This window comes from Petromyzon marinus, chromosome 41 (assembly GCF_048934315.1).
Source record: "Petromyzon marinus isolate PM22_M1 ecotype Great Lakes invasive population chromosome 41, UKy_Petmar_22M1.pri1.0, whole genome shotgun sequence".
NCBI lineage: Eukaryota > Metazoa > Chordata > Hyperoartia > Petromyzontiformes > Petromyzontidae > Petromyzon > Petromyzon marinus.
This window is the reverse complement of record NC_133707.1, coordinates 3,623,794-3,644,538: the sequence shown is the minus strand read 5'-3', so window position 1 is coordinate 3,644,538 and position 20,745 is coordinate 3,623,794. Positions and strand designations below refer to the sequence as shown.

Genomic DNA, 20,745 nt, shown 5'->3' with positions numbered 1-20,745 from the left:
TAAGAGACGGTGTCTCTGTGTTCACTGCGTGGTAAGAGACGGTGTCTCTGTGTTCACTGCGTGGTAAGAGACGGTGTCTCTGTGTTCACTGCGTGGTAAGAGACGGTGTCTCTGTGATCACTGGGTGGTAAGAGACGGTGTCTCTGTGTTCACTGGCTGGTAAGAGACGGTGTCTCTGTGTTCACTGCGTGGTAAGAGACGGTGTCTCTGTGTTCACTGCGTAGTAAGAGACGGTGTCTCTGTGTTCACTGCGTGGTAAGAGACGGTGTCTCTGTGTTCACTGCGTGGTAAGAGACGGTGTCTCTGTGTTCACTGCGTGGTAAGAGACGGTGTCTCTGTGTTCACTGCGTGGTAAGAGACGGTATCTCTGTGTTAACTGGCTGGTAAGAGACGGTGTCTCTGTGTTAACTGGCTGGTAAGAGACGGTGTCTCTGTGTTCACCGCGTGGTAAGAGACGGTGTCTCTGTGTTAACTGGCTGGTAAGAGACGGTGTTTCTGTGTTCACCGCGTGGTAAGAGACGGTGTCTCTGTGTTCACTAGGTGATAAGAGACGGTGTCTCTGTGTTCACTGGGTGGTAAGAGACGGTGTCTCTGTGTTCACTGGGTGGTAAGAGACGGTGTTTCTGTGTTCACCGCGTGGTAAGAGACGGTGTCTCTGTGTTCACTAGGTGATAAGAGACGGTGTCTCTGTGTTCACTGGGTGGTAAGAGACGGTGTCTCTGTGCTCACTGGGTGGTAGCACCTGGGGCAGCATCACCTGAGCCGCTCCAGTTGCTCTCTGTGCCCCCCCCCCCCCCCCCAACAATAAACAACAACAACAACAGCGTCTTACCTGATAACCACTTGCAATTATTGGGATTATTGCGTTAAACACTGTAATTAACCACGTAAATAAATCGGCAAAAATCGCGTTGTTGCTACCGTATCTGATACCAACATTTTATGCTCTGGCCCAGGGACTCATGAAAACTATAAACTATGTTTTCTAGATATTCTTGGTTCTTTCGGTAAAGTCACGTTGAAGGGAAACAATAATATAATAAAATATATATAAAACTATAAAATTATCAGGACGTTTAGACTGCAACACAAGCAGAACATTTCAAATGTTCTTGCCGTTGGTTTTCACACCTGATGATGACGGCTTGTGTTACAGTCGAAACGTCGTGAGATTTTTATTGTTTCATATATATTTTATTATTTTCTTGTTTCCCTTCAACGTGACTTTACCGAAAGAACCAAGAATATGAATCACTGCAGTCACGAAAACCTCAAATCAAAATATGTTTTCTTTTCCAGCTAAGGCCCACTGAGCGATATGGCGTGGCTCTTTTTTCTTGAATCCACCTGGCTATCACAAATGATAGCTCAACGCAAGTGGCTCATCATCACGTGGACATTCATAGCAGCCAAATACGGCTGAATGCGCGTCCCTACATGTGGTGAGAAAACCCGGAGAACCTGGATAAAACTTCACGCGACCATGCAAACTCCAAATATGCAGGGGGCGTAAGTACCAGGATCAGGAATCGAACCCACGACCTCCTGCATACCGGGCGAGGTAGTTAACATCTCATAGCCACACCTTTTTGTTGAAAAATAAATTTAAAAACCGGAGCAGCAAAGCTCCATTCTTCTCGGAACTCCATCCACTTTGCATTCTGCCTCCTCTCGAGGTGCTGAGAACAAGGGCCATTGCCCGAAACGTCGACCTTTTAAATTCGTGGGGACGTGATCGACGGCGGCGCCGCCGACCTAGGGGGATGGGTTCAATCTCTCACCACCGGTCTTGGAATTGACGATCGGGTCGCCGCGTTCGTAGCGCAGCGCGTTAACAGCTGCACCACCGCTCCCCGCCAGCTGTGTGAGAACACAGCACGCACACGCCTCTGTAGAACACAAAGACAAAGATGACACGTGTAGCTTTAGCAGGCCGTTCGGGCAAGTGTTGCTAGCGAGCACTTATGGAGGCCGCGACGGCACGGGAGGGGGGCGGGTGGCCAGCATCGTGCCCGGCCGCCTTTGTCTCCCCAGTAATACACATCGCACCTGTATAGAACACACACATACCTGTATAGAACACGCACCTGTATAGAACACACACACACTTGTATAGAACACACACCTATAGAGAACACACACACACACCTGTATAGAACACACACCTGTATAGAACACACACACCTGTATAGAACACACACACCTGTATAGAACACACACACACCTGTATAGAACACGCACCTGTATAGAACACACAGACCTGTATAGAACACACATACACCTATATAGAACACACACACACCTGTATAGAATACACACCTGTATAGAACACACACACCTGTATAGAACACACACACACCTGTATAGAACACACACACACCTGTATAGAACACGCACCTGTATAGAACATACACACCTGTATAGAACACACATACACCTATATAGAACACACACACACACACACCTGTATAGAACACACACCTGTATAGAACACATACACCTGTATAGAACACACACACACCTGTATAGAACACACACACACCTGTATAGAACACGCACCTGTATAGAACACACACACTTGTATAGAACACACACACTTGTATAGAACACACATACACCTGTATAGAACACACACACCTGTATAGAACACACACACCTGTATAGAACACACACACCTGTATAGAACACACACACCTGTATAGAACACACACACCTGTATAGAACACACACCTGTATAGAACACACACACACCTGTATAGAACACACACACCTGTATAGAACACACACACGTGTATAGAACACACACAAACCTGTATAGAACACACACCTGTATAGAACACACACACCTGTATAGAACACACACACCTGTATAGAACACACACCTGTATAGAACACACACACCTGTATAGAACACACACACCTGTATAGAACACACACACACCTGTATAGAACACACAAACACCTGTATAGAACACACACACCTGTATAGAACACACACACCTGTATAGAACACACACACCTGTATAGAACACACACACCTGTATAGAACACACACACACCTGTATAGAAAACACACACCTGTATAGAACACGCACACACCTGTATAGAACACACACCTGTATAGAACACACACACACGCCTGTATAGAACACACACACCTGTATAGAACACACACACACCTGTATAGAACACACACACCTGTATAGAACACACACACCTGTATAGAACACACACATGTATAGAACACACACACACCTGTATAGAACACACACACACCTGTATAGAACACACACACACCTGTATAATACAGACACACACGTGTATAAAACACACACACACACCTGTATAGAACACACACACACCTGTATAGAACACACACACACCTGTATAGAACACACACACCTGTATAGAACACACACACCTGTATAGAACACACACACCTGTATAGAACACACACCTGTATAGAACACACACCTGTATAGAACACACACACACCTGTATAGAACACACACACCTGTATAGAACACGCACACACCTGTATAGAACACACACCTGTATAGAACACACACACACACCTGTATAGAACACACACACCTGTATAGAACACACACACCTGTATAGAACACACACACACCTGTATAGAACACACACCTGTATAGAACACACACACACCTGTATAGAACACACACACCTGTATAGAACACACACACACCTGTATAGAACACACACACCTGTATAGAACACACACACCTGTATAGAACACACACACCTGTATAGAACACACACCTGTATAGAACACACACCTGTATAGAACACACACACCTGTATAGAACACACACACCTGTATAGAACACGCACACACCTGTATAGAACACACACCTGTATAGAACACACACACACACCTGTATAGAACACACACACCTGTATAGAACACACACACACCTGTATAGAACACACACCTGTATAGAACACACACACACCTGTATAGAACACACACACACCTGTATAGAACACACACACACACCTGTATAGAACACACACCTGTATAGAACACACACACACCTGTATAGAACACACACACACCTGTATAGAACACACACACCTGTATAGAACACACACCTGTATAGAACACACACACCTGTATAGAACACACACACCTGTATAGAACATACACACCTGTATAGAACACACACACCTGTATAGAACACACACACCTGTATAGAACACACACACCTGTATAGAAAACACACCTATAGAGAACACACACACACCTGTATAGAACACACACCTGTATAGAACACACACACCTGTATAGAACACACACACACCTGTATAGAACACACACACCTGTATAGAACACACACCTGTATAGAACATACACACCTGTAAAGAACACACATACACCTATATAGAACACACACACACCTGTATAGAACACACAACTGTATAGAACACATACACCTGTATAGAACACACACACCTGTATAGAACACACACACACACCTGTATAGAACACACACCTGTATAGAACACACACACACCTGTATAGAACACACACACACACCTGTATAGAACACACACACACCTGTATAGAACACACACACACCTGTATAGAACACACACACACCTGTATAGAACACACACACACACCTGCATAGAACACACACACACACACCTGTATAGAACACACACACACACCTGTATAGAACACACACACCTGTATAGAACACACACACCTGTATAGAACACACACACACCTGTATAGAACACACACACACCTGTATAGAACACACACACACCTGTATAGAACACACACACACCTGTATAGAACACACACACACCTGTATAGAACACACACACACACCTGTATAGAACACACACACACCTGTATAGAACACACACACACACACACCTGTATAGAACACACACACACACCTGTATAGAACACACACACACACCTGTATAGAACACACACACACACCTGTATAGAACACACACACACCTGTATAGAACACACACACACACACACCTGTATAGAACACACACACCTGTATAGAACACACACACACCTGTATATAACACACACACCTGTATAGAACACACACACACACCTGTATAGAACACACACACACACACACCTGTATAGAACACACACCTGTATAGAACACACACACACACCTGTATAGAACACACACACCTGTATAGAACACACACACCTGTATAGAACACACACACACCTGTATAGAACACACACACCTGTATAGAACACACACACACACCTGTATAGAACACACACACACTTGTATAGAACACACACACCTGTATAGAACACACACCTGTATAGAACACACACACACCTGTATAGAACACACACACACACCTGTATAGAACATACACACACCTGTATAGAACACACACACACCTGTATAGAACACACACACACCTGTATAGAACACACACACACCTGTATAGAACACACACACACCTGTATAGAACACACACACACCTGTATAGAACACACACACACACCTGTATAGAACACCCACCTGTATAGAACACACACACACCTGTATAGAACACACACACCTGTATAGAACACACACACACACCTGTATAGAACACACACACACCTGTATAGAACACACACACACCTGTATAGAACACACACACACCTGTATAGAACACACACACACCTGTATAGAACACACACACACACACCTGTATAGAACACACACCTGTATAGAACACACACACACCTGTATAGAACACACACACACCTGTATAGAACATACACACACCTGTATAGAACACACACACACCTGTATAGAACACACACACACCTGTATAGAACACACACACACCTGTATAGAACACACACACACACCTGTATAGAACACACACACACCTGTATAGAACACACACACACACCTGTATAGAACACACACACCTGTATAGAACACACACACACACACCTGTATAGAACACACACACACACCTGTATAGAACACACACACACCTGTATAGAACACACACACACCTGTATAGAACACACACACACCTGTATAGAACACACACACACACACCTGTATAGAACACACACACCTGTATAGAACACACACACACACACCTGTATAGAACACACACACACACCTGTATAGAACACACACACCTGTATAGAACACACACACACACACACCTGTATAGAACACACACACACACCTGTGTAGAACACACACACACACCTGTATAGAACACACACACACACCTGTATAGAACACACACACACACACCTGTATAGAACACACACACACACACCTGTATAGAACACACACACACCTGTATAGAACACACACACACCTGTATAGAACACACACACACACCTGTATAGAACACACACACACACCTGTATAGAACACACACACACCTGTATAGAACACACACACACCTGTATAGAACACACACACACCTGTATAGAACACACACACACACCTGTATAGAACACACACACACACCTGTATAGAACACACACACACACACCTGTATAGAACACACACACACACACCTGTATAGAACACACACACACACCTGTATAGAACACACACACACCTGTATAGAACACACACACACACAAACACCTGTATAGAACACACACACCTGTATAGAACACACACACACACCTGTATAGAACACACACACACACCTGTATAGAACACACACACACACACCTGTATAGAACACACACACACCTGTATAGAACACACACACACACCTGTATAGAACACACACACACCTGTATAGAACACACACACACCTGTATAGAACACACACACACCTGTATAGAACACACACACACACCTGTGTAGAACACACACACACCTGTATAGAACACACACACACCTGTATAGAACACACACACACCTGTATAGAACACACACCCACACCTGTATAGAACACACACACACCTGTATAGAACACACACACACACACACCTGTATAGAACACACACACACACCTGTATAGAACACACACACACACCTGTATAGAACACACACACACCTGTATAGATCACACACACACCTGTATAGAACACGCACACACACCTGTATAGAACACACACACCTGTATAGAACACACACACACCTGTATAGAACACACACACACCTGTATAGAACACACACACACACCTGTATAGAACACACACACACACACCCACCTGTATAGAACACACACACACCTGTATAGAACACACACACACACCTGTATAGAACACACACACACCTGTATAGAACACACACCTGTATAGAACACACACACACACCTGTATAGAACACACACACACACACCTGTATAGAACACACACACACACCTGTATAGAACACACACACCTGTATAGAACACACACACACCTGTATAGAACACACACACACACCTGTATAGAACACACACCTGTATAGAACACACACCTTTATAGAACACACACACCTGTATAGAACACACACCTGTATAGAACACACACACACACACACACCTGTATAGAACACACACACACCTGTATAGAACACACACCTGTATAGAACACACACACACCTGTATAGAACACACCTGTATAGAACACACACCTGTATAGAACACACACACACACACACCTGTATAGAACACACACACACCTGTATAGAACACACACCTGTATAGAACACACACACACCTGTATAGAACACACACCTGTATAGAACACACACACACACACCTGTATAGAACACACACACACCTGTATAGAACACACACCTGTATAGAACACACACACACCTGTATAGAACACACACCTGTATAGAACACACACACACACACCTGTATAGAACACACACACACCTGTATAGAACACACACACACACCTGTATAGAACACACACACACCTGTATAGAACACACACACCTGTATAGAACACACACACACACACACCTGTATAGAACACACACACACACCTGTATAGAACACACACACACCTGTATAGAACACACACCTGTATAGAACACACACACACGCACCTGTATAGAACACACACACACACACCTGTATAGAACACACACCTGTATAGAACACACACACACCTGTATAGAACACACACACACACACACCTGTATAGAACACACACCTGTATAGAACACACACACACACCTGTATAGAACACACACCTGTATAGAACACACACACACACACCTGTATAGAACACACACACACACACACACCTGTATAGAACACACACCTGTATAGAACACACACACCTGTATAGAACACACACCTGTATAGAACACACACACACACACCTGTATAGAACACACACACACACACCTGTATAGAACACACACCTGTATAGAACACACACACACACACACCTGTATAGAACACACACACACACCTGTATAGAACACACACACCTGTATAGAACACACACACCTGTATAGAACACACACACCTGTATAGAACACACACACCTGTATAGAACACACACACACCTGTATAGAACACACACCTGTATAGAACACACACACACCTGTATAAAACACACACCTGTATAGAACACACACACACCTGTATAGAACACACACCTGTATAGAACACACACACACACACCTGTATAGAACACACACACACACCTGTATAGAACACACACCTGTATAGAACACACACACACACCTGTATAGAACACACACACACACCTGTATAGAACACACACACACCTGTATAGAACACACACACACCTGTATAGAACACACACACACCTGTATAGAACACACACCTGTATAGAACACACACACCTGTATAGAACACACACCTGTATAGAACACACACACACCTGTATAGAACACACACACACACCTGTATAGAACACACACACCTGTATAGAACACACACACACCTGTATAGAACACACACACACCTGTATAGAACACACACCTGTATAGAACACACACACACCTGTATAGAACACACACACACACCTGTATAGAACACACACACACACACCTGTATAGAACACACACACACCTGTATAGAACACACACACCTGTATAGAACACACACACACCTGTATAGAACACACACACACACCTGTATAGAACACACACCTGTATAGAACACACACACACCTGTATAGAACACACACACACCTGTATAGAACACACACACACACCTGTATAGAACACACACACCTGTATAGAACACACACACACCTGTATAGAACACACACCTGTATAGAACACACACACCTGTATAGAACACACACACACCTGTATAGAACACACACACACCTGTATAGAACACACACACACACCTGTATAGAACACACACACACCTGTATAGAACACACACCTGTATAGAACACACACACACACCTGTATAGAACACACACACACACCTGTATAGAACACACACACACACACCTGTATAGAACACACACACACACCTGTATAGAACACACACACACCTGTATAGAACACACACACCTGTATAGAACACACACACACCTGTATAGAACACACACCTGTATAGAACACACACACCTGTATAGAACACACACCTGTATAGAACACACACACACCTGTATAGAACACACACACCTGTATAGAACACACACACACCTGTATAGAACACACACACACACCTGTATAGAACACACACACACACCTGTATAGAACACACACCTGTATAGAACACACACCTGTATAGAACACACACACACCTGTATAGAACACACACACACCTGTATAGAACACACACACACACACCTGTATAGAACACACACACACACACACCTGTATAGAACACACACCTGTATAGAACACACACCTGTATAGAACACACACACCTGTATAGAACACACACACCCCTGTATAGAACACACACACACACCTGTATAGAACACACACCTGTATAGAACACACACACACCTGTATAGAACACACACCTGTATAGAACACACACACACACCTGTATAGAACACACACACACACCTGTATAGAACACACACACCTGTATAGAACACGCACACACCTGTATAGAACACACACCTGTATAGAACACACACACACACCTGTATAGAACACACACACCTGTATAGAACACACACACCTGTATAGAACACACACACACCTGTATAGAACACACACCTGTATAGAACACACACACACCTGTATAGAACGCACACACACCTGTATAGAACACACACACACCTGTATAGAACACACACACACCTGTATAGAACACACACACACCTGTATAGAACACACACACACACCTGTATAGAACACACACCTGTATAGAACACACACACACCTGTATAGAACACACACACACCTGTATAGAACACACACACACCTGTATAGAACACACACACCTGTATAGAACACACACACACACACCTGTATAGAACACACACCTGTATAGAACACACACCTGTATAGAACACACACACACCTGTATAGAACACACACACACCTGTATAGAACACACACACACACCTGTATAGAACACACACCTGTATAGAACACACACACACCTGTATAGAACACACACCTGTATAGAACACACACACACACCTGTATAGAACACACACCTGTATAGAACACACACCTGTATAGAACACACACCTGTATAGAACACACACACACCTGTATAGAACACACACCTGTATAGAACACACACACACACCTGTATAGAACACACACCTGTATAGAACACACACCTGTATAGAACACACACCTGTATAGAACACACACACACCTGTATAGAACACACACCTGTATAGAACACACACACACACCTGTATAGAACACACACCTGTATAGAACACACACCTGTATAGAACACACACACACACACACCTGTATAGAACACACACACACCTGTATAGAACACACACCTGTATAGAACACACACACCTGTATAGAACACACACACCTGTATAAAACACACACACACCTGTATAGAACACACACACACCTGTATAGAACACACACCTGTATAGAACACACACACACACCTGTATAGAACACACATCTGTATAGAACACACACCTGTATAGAACACACACCTGTATAGAACACACACACACACACCTGTATAGAACACACACCTGTATAGAACACACACACACCTGTATAGAACACACACCTGTATAGAACACACACCTGTATAGAACACACACCTGTATAGAACACACACACACCTGTATAGAACACACACCTGTATAGAACACACACACACACCTGTATAGAACACACACCTGTATAGAACACACACCTGTATAGAACACACACACACACACCTGTATAGAACACACACACACCTGTATAGAACACACACCTGTATAGAACACACACACACACCTGTATAGAACACACACACCTGTATAGAACACACACACACCTGTATAGAACACACACACACCTGTATAGAACACACACACCTGTATAGAACACACACACACCTGTATAGAACACACACACACACCTGTATAGAACACACACCTGTATAGAACACACACCTGTATAGAACACACACACACACACCTGTATAGAACACACACACACCTGTATAGAACACACACCTGTATAGAACACACACACACACCTGTATAGAACACACACACCTGTATAGAACACACACACACCTGTATAGAACACACACACACCTGTATAGAACACACACACCTGTATAGAACACACACACACCTGTATAGAACACACACACACCTGTATAGAACACACACCTGTATAGAACACACACACCTGTACGACACACAACACTCACACCGCACTCGCCGTGCCCGCGTTCTGGATTTAGCTCCGGCGGTAAAACCCCGCGAGCAAATTTATCCAGAAGGAAATTGTTCGAGTGCCGCTCATCAGCTCCGAACTATAGGCGGGGTCTGGGGGGGGTGGTGGTGGGGGGGGGGAGGGTTAGTGGTGGGGGGGTGGGGTTAGTGGGGGGGGGTTAGTGGTGGGGGTGGGGTTAGTGGTGGGGAGGGGTGGGGTTAGTGGTGGTGGGGGGGTGGGGTAAGTGGTGGGGGGGGGTTAGTGGTGGGGGGTGGGGTTAGTGGTGGGGGGGGACAGACGCACGCGCGGGCGCGCCGTGGGGGGTCCTCATTGAGCGCGCCGCCCGTGTCCCTGACGAGGGCGCCAGTCGCGGAGGAGTCGACGACTCGGCACGAATCGACTCCCCCGCGACTCCCCCGCGACTCCTCCTCGGCTCCCCCCCTCCCTCCAACCCCCGAGACGTCTCCGCCGATGTCGAGGAAGACGCCCGGTCGAGTAGGCCGGGCCGTGGTCAACCACCACGAGGCACAGCACCATCACCCCCCCCCCCCCCCCCTGTAGCCCCAGCAGACTGTTGGGGCGAGTGCTGTTGGGCGAATGGACGCCGATGATTGGCCGACGCGGACACACCAGCGGGTGGGTGGCCGACACCACGCCCGGCCGCCTTTGTCTCTCCAGTGGTGATTTGTTCGCACACCGCGCGAGGTGCTCACTTGAGGCTGAGTCGACCTAGGGGAGGCCCAGGAACGGTTCAGATAATCGTCGCTGGGGTGTTGGGTCGCCGTGAGCGGCAATTGAACTGGGGACGCAGGGGTTCATAGTGCAGCGTGAAGAACGTGGCGCGACCGCTCCCCACCACAACCACCACAACCACCACCACTACAACCACCACAACCACCACAACCACCACCACCACAACCACCACCACAAGCCCCACCACCACCACAACCAGCACAACCCCCACCACCACAACCACCACCACAACCCCCACCACCACCACCATAACCACCACAACCACAACCCCCACCACCACCACAACCACCACCAACACAACCCCCATCACCACCACCACAACCACCACAACCACCACCACAACCAGGACAACCCCCACCACCACCACAACCACCACCAACACAACCCCCACCACCACCACCACAACCACCACCAACACAACCCTCACCACCACAACCACCACCAACACAACCCCCACCACCACCACAACCACCACCAACACAACCCCCACCACCACAACCACCACCATAACCACCACAACCACCATCACAACCCCCACTACCACCACCACCACCACAACCACCACCACAACCACCACCACAACCCCCACTACCACCACCACCACAACCCCCACTACCACCACCACCACAACCACCACCACAATCACCACCACCACAAGCCCAACCACAACTACCACCACAACCCCCACCACAACCACCACAACCACCACCACAACCACCACAACCACCATAACCACCACCATAACCACCACCACCACAACCAGAGGGAGTTTAGAGAGATATTAGAGAGAATTTAGAGATAGTTTAGAGAGAGTTTAGAGGGAGTTTAGAGAGAGATTAGCGAGAGTTTAGAGAGGGTTTAGAGAGAGTTTAGAGAGAGTTTAGAGAGAGATTAGAGAGAGTTTAGAGAGGGTTTAGAGAGAGTTTAGAGAGAGGTTAGAGTTTAGAGAGAGGCTAGAGAAAGATTAGAGAGAGTTTGGAGAGCGTTTAGAGAGAGTTTATAGAGAGGTAAGAGAGAGTTTAGAGAGAGATTATAGAGAGTCTAGAGAGAGTTTAGATAGAGTTTAGAGATAGTTTAGAGCGAGTTTAGAGAGAGTTTAGAGGGAGATTAGAGAGAGTTTAGAGAGAGTTTAGAGAGAGTTTAGATAGAGTTTAGAGAGAGTTTAGAGAGAGTTTAGAGGGAGTTTAGAGAGATCTGAGAGAGAGTTTAGAGGGAGTTTAGAGAGAGTTTATAGGGAGTTTAGAGAGAGAGATTAGAGAGAGTTTAGAGAGAGATTAGAGAGTTTAGAGGGAGTTCAGTGAGAGATTAGAGAGAGATTAGAGAGAGTTTAGAAAGAGTTTCGAGGGAGCTTGGAGAGAGTTTAGAGAGAGTTTAGAGGGAGTTTAGAGGGAGTTTAGAGAGAGTTTAGAGAGAGATTATAGAGAGATTAGAGAGAGAGATTAGAGATAGTTTAGAGGGAGTTTACAGAGAGCTGAGAGAGAGTTTAGAGGGAGTTTAGAGAGAGATTAGAGAGATATTAGAGAGAGTTTAGAGAGAGTTTAGAGAGAGTTTAGAGGGAGTTTAGAGAGAGTTTAGAGAGAGTTTAGACAGAGATTAGAGAGAGATTAAAGGGAGTTTAGAGAGAGTTTAGAGGGCGTTTAGAGAGAGCTGAAAGAGAGTTTAGAGGGAGTTTAGAGAGAGTTTAGATGGAGTTTAGAGAAAGTTTAGAGGGCGTTAAGAGAGAGTTTAGAGGGAGTTTAGAGAGAGCTGAGAGAGAGTTTAGAGGGAGTTTAGAGAGAGTTTAGAGGGAGTTTAGAGAGAGATATTAGAGAAAGTTTAGAGAGAGTTTAGAGAGAGTTTAGAGGGAGTTTAGAGAAAGTTTAGAGAGAGTGTAGAGAGATGAGTGAGAGATCAGAGAGAGAGAGTAATTCGCTCCCTCCCGACTCGCGCGCTTCATTCAGCTGCGTGTCTCAGAGAGAGACTTTTTGACTTTTGAACAACTTTCATTGCCGCCAGCAGCAACAGCACTGGAGGCGATTGCCATACGAAGCACACACAAAGTCACCCAGCAACACAAATCACAAACGCTCTAAATCCACAGCCGATGTGGCGCTAAATGCGCCGCGCACGACACAAAGTTAAAGCCACGTGGTGGTTGTGGTGGTGGTGTTCATCGCGCGCGCCACGGCAACGAGCGAGCGTTTCAGATGGTGAACACGAGGGAGGTGCCGTCCACGCTGGTACAGAGAGGGGCTTGTCCGTCTCCCCAGCGTTTGACGAAGAAGTCCACATCACCGGCAATGTGGGAGAGAGAGCGAGAGCGCGCGCTGCGAGAGGGAGCGAGAGAGAGATGGCTCTGTGCGAAATCTGTTAACAGCCACACCTCGCACAGATCGCCGATCGATTTTTATCGAGCAGTTACCGAACATCGGTAACGATTGCCAAGCCCTCGTGACTGCTGATCGTTGGCGATTCTTTGGCAAAAAAATCTTTACGGGTGGACTTCTCCACAAATCCCGCTGTCGCCTGATAAAGCTGGCTGTGATTAGCGGCGAAACGTCGTACTCAGATTGTAAATGTTGTGGCTTTGCTCTCCAACAACACACCGGTGTTGCTGCTGTACCAGTGACGAGCTATGCCACGTTCTGTTTACGTGGCAAACCTTTGCTAGTTGGCTGTGTCGGGTGGTGGCGGAATCTTCACGACACATTTGCATATCTACGCGAGCTAACAACAACAACAAAACCTGCATTGTGGATCACAGGTTATATTCGCCATTGATCACCGATTACCGGTAACGATCGCGTGTCGATATCGCTGCTTATTACGCGGTCACCGATGACGGGTATTGATCTGTGACGTCATCGCCCCTACTAAACCGCCTCGCGATCCTAGATTTGAAGCTTTCGTGACTGCAAGGGTCCATACTCTTTGGTTCTATTCGGTAAAGTCACGTGGGTAAAAAAATAAAACAACAAAAAATCACGACGTTTCGGCCACAACACAAGTGGCCTTCATCAGGTGAAGGGACCAGACTGTCTAGGGGACAACTCCTTGCGAGCCTTTAGCAGCATTGGCGACCCTCCGTGACGCAATTCGAATTAATCCACGATCAATGAACGCGTCTTTTCAAACTCGATTGACAACTCATTTTACTTGGAAGCGCTCATCATCGTATGCAGGTTGCTGTCCTTCCGTCGCACCTCCGATGAGCACGGATGGCTTAGGTACGGTGCGAAAAAAAGTTCCACGTGCACACGTGCAGACACGGCAAGCTCTCGGTGGCGATTTCAAGGCCGTGCGTTCCCATGAGTGGGGATTGTCATCAGTTGTCGATTTGACCTGCAGATTATCGCCGACTCTGCCCATTATATTATCGCTACTGATTTATCGGCTGCAAATATCGACGATCAATAGCCTATCATGGGTTAGCTGTCACAGGCTATTGATCACCGGGACAATTGGCCCTTATTCCACATCTGTACCGCGCACTCGCTAGAGACATTGTGAGTGTGACTTTGTATGTTCGCGTATTTGTGTTTGTCTATGTATGCGTGTGTCGGTGTATGCGTTTGTGTGTATATGTTGCGGGGAGCGGTGGTGTAGCGGTTAGCGCGCTGCGCTACGAACCCGGCGAACCCGAGTTCGATTCCCTCTCACGGCCAACACCCACTGACGATTATTTGAACCGTTCCTGGGCCTCCCCTAGGTCGACTCAGCCTCAAACGAGTAACTGGTGTGGTGTGTAAAAAAAAATCACTACTGGGGAGACAAAGGCGGCCGGGCGTGGTGTTGGTCACCCCACCCCCTCGTGCGCCGTTCCGGCCTTCATAGGTGCTGCTCACTAACAGCACTTGCCCCAACAGTCTGTTGAGGCTATACGGGGGATCTTTATCTTTGTTGTGTATATGCAGGTTTGGCTTGCTTGATGCGGGTTAGGGTGTCTGTGAGGCTAACCTGTTAAATAGCCAAAATTCGGTTTGGATTCATTCAACATGCGGCTATGTCGGTCGGATATGGGACAACATTGTACGTGTGTGTACTGTGCGTCTTGTGTGTGTGTACTATGTGTGTGTGTGTACTATGCGTGTGCTGTGGGTGTATTGTGTGTGTAGTGTGTGTGTAGTGTGTATGTGGAATGTGTGTGTGTACTGTGTATACTGTGTGTATTGTGGGTGTATTGTGTGTGTAGTGTGTATGTAGAATGTATGTGTATTGTGTATGCATGCTGTGTGTACTGTGGGTGTATTGTGTGTGTGTACTGTGTGTACTGTGGGTGTATTGTGTGTGTGTACTGTGTGTGTACTGTGTGTACTGTGTGTGTACTATGTGTGTGTATACTGTGTGTGTACTGTGTGTGTATACTGTGTGTGTGTAGTGTGTGTACTGTGTGTATTGTGTATGTATTGTGTGTGTACTGTGTGTGTGTACTGTGCGTGTGTACTGTGTGTGTACTGTGTGTGTACTGTGCGTGTCTACTGTGTGTGTGTACTGTGTGTGTACTGTGTGTGTGTACTGTGTGTGTGTACTGTGTGTACTGTGTGTGTGTACTGTGCGGGTGTACTGTGTGTACTGTGTGTGTGTACTGTGTGTGTGCACTGTGTGTGTGTACTGTGTGTGTGTACTGTGTGTACTGTGTGTACTGTGTGTGTACTGTGTGTGTATACTGTATGTACTGTGCGTGTGTACTGTGTGTACTGTGTGTGTGTACTGTGTGTGAACTGTGTGTGTACTGTGTGTGCGATACTCGGCATGCAGACGTCATCTCGTCCGGTTTTTCCTTTGTGTGCCCCGTATTTTGGAACGCATCTGCTACGTATAGCGAGGAGAACCTCTGTATATTTTGATGAGCCACTTAACACTAATAACGGGGCTGGAGGGGGGGGGGTGGTTTGGAGCCTAGATTGCGTAAATACAAATGTGTCGTTTAACCCACCACCACCCGACACGGGCAATTAGTAATGGTTAGTCACGTGAACAACACGTGCCAATCAGTTACGAGTTCAGCACACCGGTGTGTCGGAGAGTAAACCCGCGACGATTGACGATTTCAGCACCGTGACATTTGGCCGGTGATGGCACCACGCAGCTTGGCTGTGCCACGAAGCAGTAACAGCGGCGAATACCAGAACCGGTGCTGTGTTGAACATCAGGCAAAGACGAGAAGGCTACCCGGGGGATCTTTGTATTTGTGCCTCACGGCTGCTCGCTCTCTCCCTCTCTCTGTGTCGCTCGCAGTGAGATCGCGTCACGTGGCCACCATGGATCACCGGCGGGCGGACAGCTTCGCTGAGAGGACGACAGGTGAGTGGGTGGACAACGGGTGAGTGAGTGAGTGAGTGGCTGGACAACGGTTGTGTGAGTGGGTGAGTGGGTGGACGCCAGGTGAGTGAGTGGATGATGACAGGTGAGTGGGTGAGTGAGTGGGTGGACGACAGGTGAGTGAGTGAGTGAGTGGACGGCAGGTGAGTGAGTGAGTGGGTGGACGCCAGGTGACTGAGTGAGTGGACGACAGGTGAGTGAGTGAGTGAGTGGACGGCAGGTGAGTGAGTGTGTGGACGCCAGGTGAGTGAGTGAGTGGACGACAGGTGAGTGAGTGAGTGGACGACAGGTGAGTGAGTGAGTGAGTGGACGACAGGTGAGTGAGTGAGTGAGTGGGTGGACGCCAGGTGAGTGAGTTGGTGAACTGTTGGGACAGGCGCTCCGACCAGCAGCACCTCTGAAGGCTGAAAAGGCGCGCGAGGGGGTGGGTGGCCTTCACCACGCCCGACCGCATTTGTCTTCCCCGCGCCAGGTACTCGTTTGAGGCTGAGTCGACCTAGGGGAGACCCAGCACCGGGTCAGATAATCGTCACTGGTGCTGGTGGCTGTGAGCCGGAATCGAACTCGTGTGGCCGGGTTCGTAGCGCAGTGCGAGAGCCACTGCACTGAGAGCCGTCACGGCACACGAGGGGGTGGGTGGCCAACACCACTCCCTGCCGCCTTTGTCTCCCTAAGTGGGAATTTCTTTTTACACGTACCACCAGGTACTCAATTGAGGCTGAGTCGACCTAGTGGAGGCCCAGGACCGGTTCAGATAATCGTCACTGGTGCTGGCCGTGAGCGGGAATCGAACTCGTGTCGCCGGGTTCGTAGCGCAGCGTAGCGCTAACCGCTACACTACCGCTCCCCACTCTCACACACACACTCGCTCACCCTCTCACTCACACACACATCCACACACAGAGTCTCTTATACGCACACTCTCTCACGCTCTCTCAGACATAAGCACACTCCCAGCCTCTCACTCACACACACACGCGCTCCCACCCTCTCACATTCACAGACACACGCGCACACTTACCAACACTCTCATGCACAAACACACACTCTCACGCTCACACACGCTCGCTCGCTCTCTCAATCATACAAACACTCACCCCTCTCCCTGTTTCTCTGTAGAACACACTCTTAATCACGCGCTCACTCTCAATCACACACTCTTACACTCTCACACACACGCAAATAAAGACAAAGGTCTCCTAGAAACGGAACAGACTTTGGTAGCAAGTGCTGTTAACGAACACCTATTGAATGCCGGTACGGCACGCGAGGGGGTGGGTGGCCGGCAACACGCCCGGCCGCCTTTGTATCCCCCAGTGGCGATGTTTACACACCGCACCAGGTACTCATTTGAGGCTGAGTGGACCTAGGGGAGGCCCAAGACCGATTCAAATAATCGTCGCCGATGTTGGCCGCGAGCGGCAATCGAACTCGCGGTGGGCCGGGTTCGTAGCGCAACGTAGCGCTGAGGCCTCCGTGGGCACACGGGCACGTGGGCACACGGGCACACGGGCACGCGGGCACGTGGGCACACGGGCACGTGGGCACACGGGCACACGAGCACACGGGCACGTGGGCACACGGGCACGTGGGCACACGGGCACACGAGCACACGGGCACGTGGGCACACGGGCACGTGGGCACACGGGCACACGGGCACGCGGGCACGCGGGCACGTGGGCACACGGGCACACGGGCACGCTATCCTGTGTATCGCAAACGCTCACTCCTCCTCTCAATCACACTCTAAATCACACTCTCAATCAATCACACTCTCAATCAATCACACTCTCGATCACACTCTCGATCACACTCTCAATCAATCACACTCTCAATCAATCACACTCTCAATCGATCACACTCTCAATCGATCACACTCTCAATCGATCGCACTCTCGATCACACTCTCGATCACACTCTCAATCACACTCTCAATCAATCACACTCTCAATCACACTCTCAATCACACTGTCAATCAATCACACTCTCAATCACACTCTAAATCACACTCTCAATCAATCACACTCTCAATCAATCATACTCTCGATCACACTCTCGATCACACTCTCGATCACACTCTCAATCAATCACACTCTCAATCAATCACACTCTCAATCGATCACACTCTCAATCGATCACACTCTCGATCACACTCTCGATCACACTCTCAATCACACTCTCAATCAATCACACTCTCGATCACACTCTCGATCACACTCTCAATCACACTCTCAATCACACTCTCAATCAATCACACTCTCAATCAATCACACTCTCGATCACACTCTCAATCACACTCTCAATCACACTCTCAATCAATCACACTCTCAATCACACCCTCAATCACACTCTCAATCAATCACACTCTCAATCAATCACACTCTCGATCACACTCTCGATCACACTCTCAATCACACTTTAAATCACACTCTCAATCACACCCTCAATCACACTCTCAATCACACTCTCAATCACACTCTCAATCAATCACACTCTCAATCACACCCTCAATCACACTCTCAATCACACTCGGCTGCGACAACACGCTGAGCGAGGCCTCGCGAAAGGCGCTCTTCCCGTGCATCGACAGAGGATCAGGAGGCGAGGCGAGGCGGCCTGGGGTGCGTCGTGAGACGGCGCACGGAGCGGAGAAATTTTAACTCGGCGCGCCCTCTGTGCCTCGATGAGACGAGGGCCCTGGAGTGGGTTCTGTGTGGGATGAGACGTTGGTTCTGTATGGGACGAGACGTTGGTTCTGTATGGGATGAGACGAGGGTTCTGTATGGGATGAGACGAGGGTTCTGTATGGGATGAGACGTTGGTTCTGTATGGGATGAGACGAGGGCCCTGGAGTGGGTTCTGTATGGGATGACACGAG

General features: G+C 47.6%; 1 protein-coding gene across 1 annotated transcript in view; it reads left to right on the top strand.

Moving 5' to 3' along the window:
• PITX1 (paired like homeodomain 1) overlaps nucleotides 1-20,745 on the top strand; it is a 149,950-nt gene that overhangs the window by 34,510 nt on the left and 94,695 nt on the right. Inside the window, exon 2 of the mRNA XM_076073244.1 lies at nucleotides 17,784-17,849. Coding sequence (XP_075929359.1) covers nucleotides 17,807-17,849 — 43 coding nt within the window. The 5' untranslated portion in view covers nucleotides 17,784-17,806. The remainder of the gene's footprint in view (nucleotides 1-17,783; nucleotides 17,850-20,745) is intronic.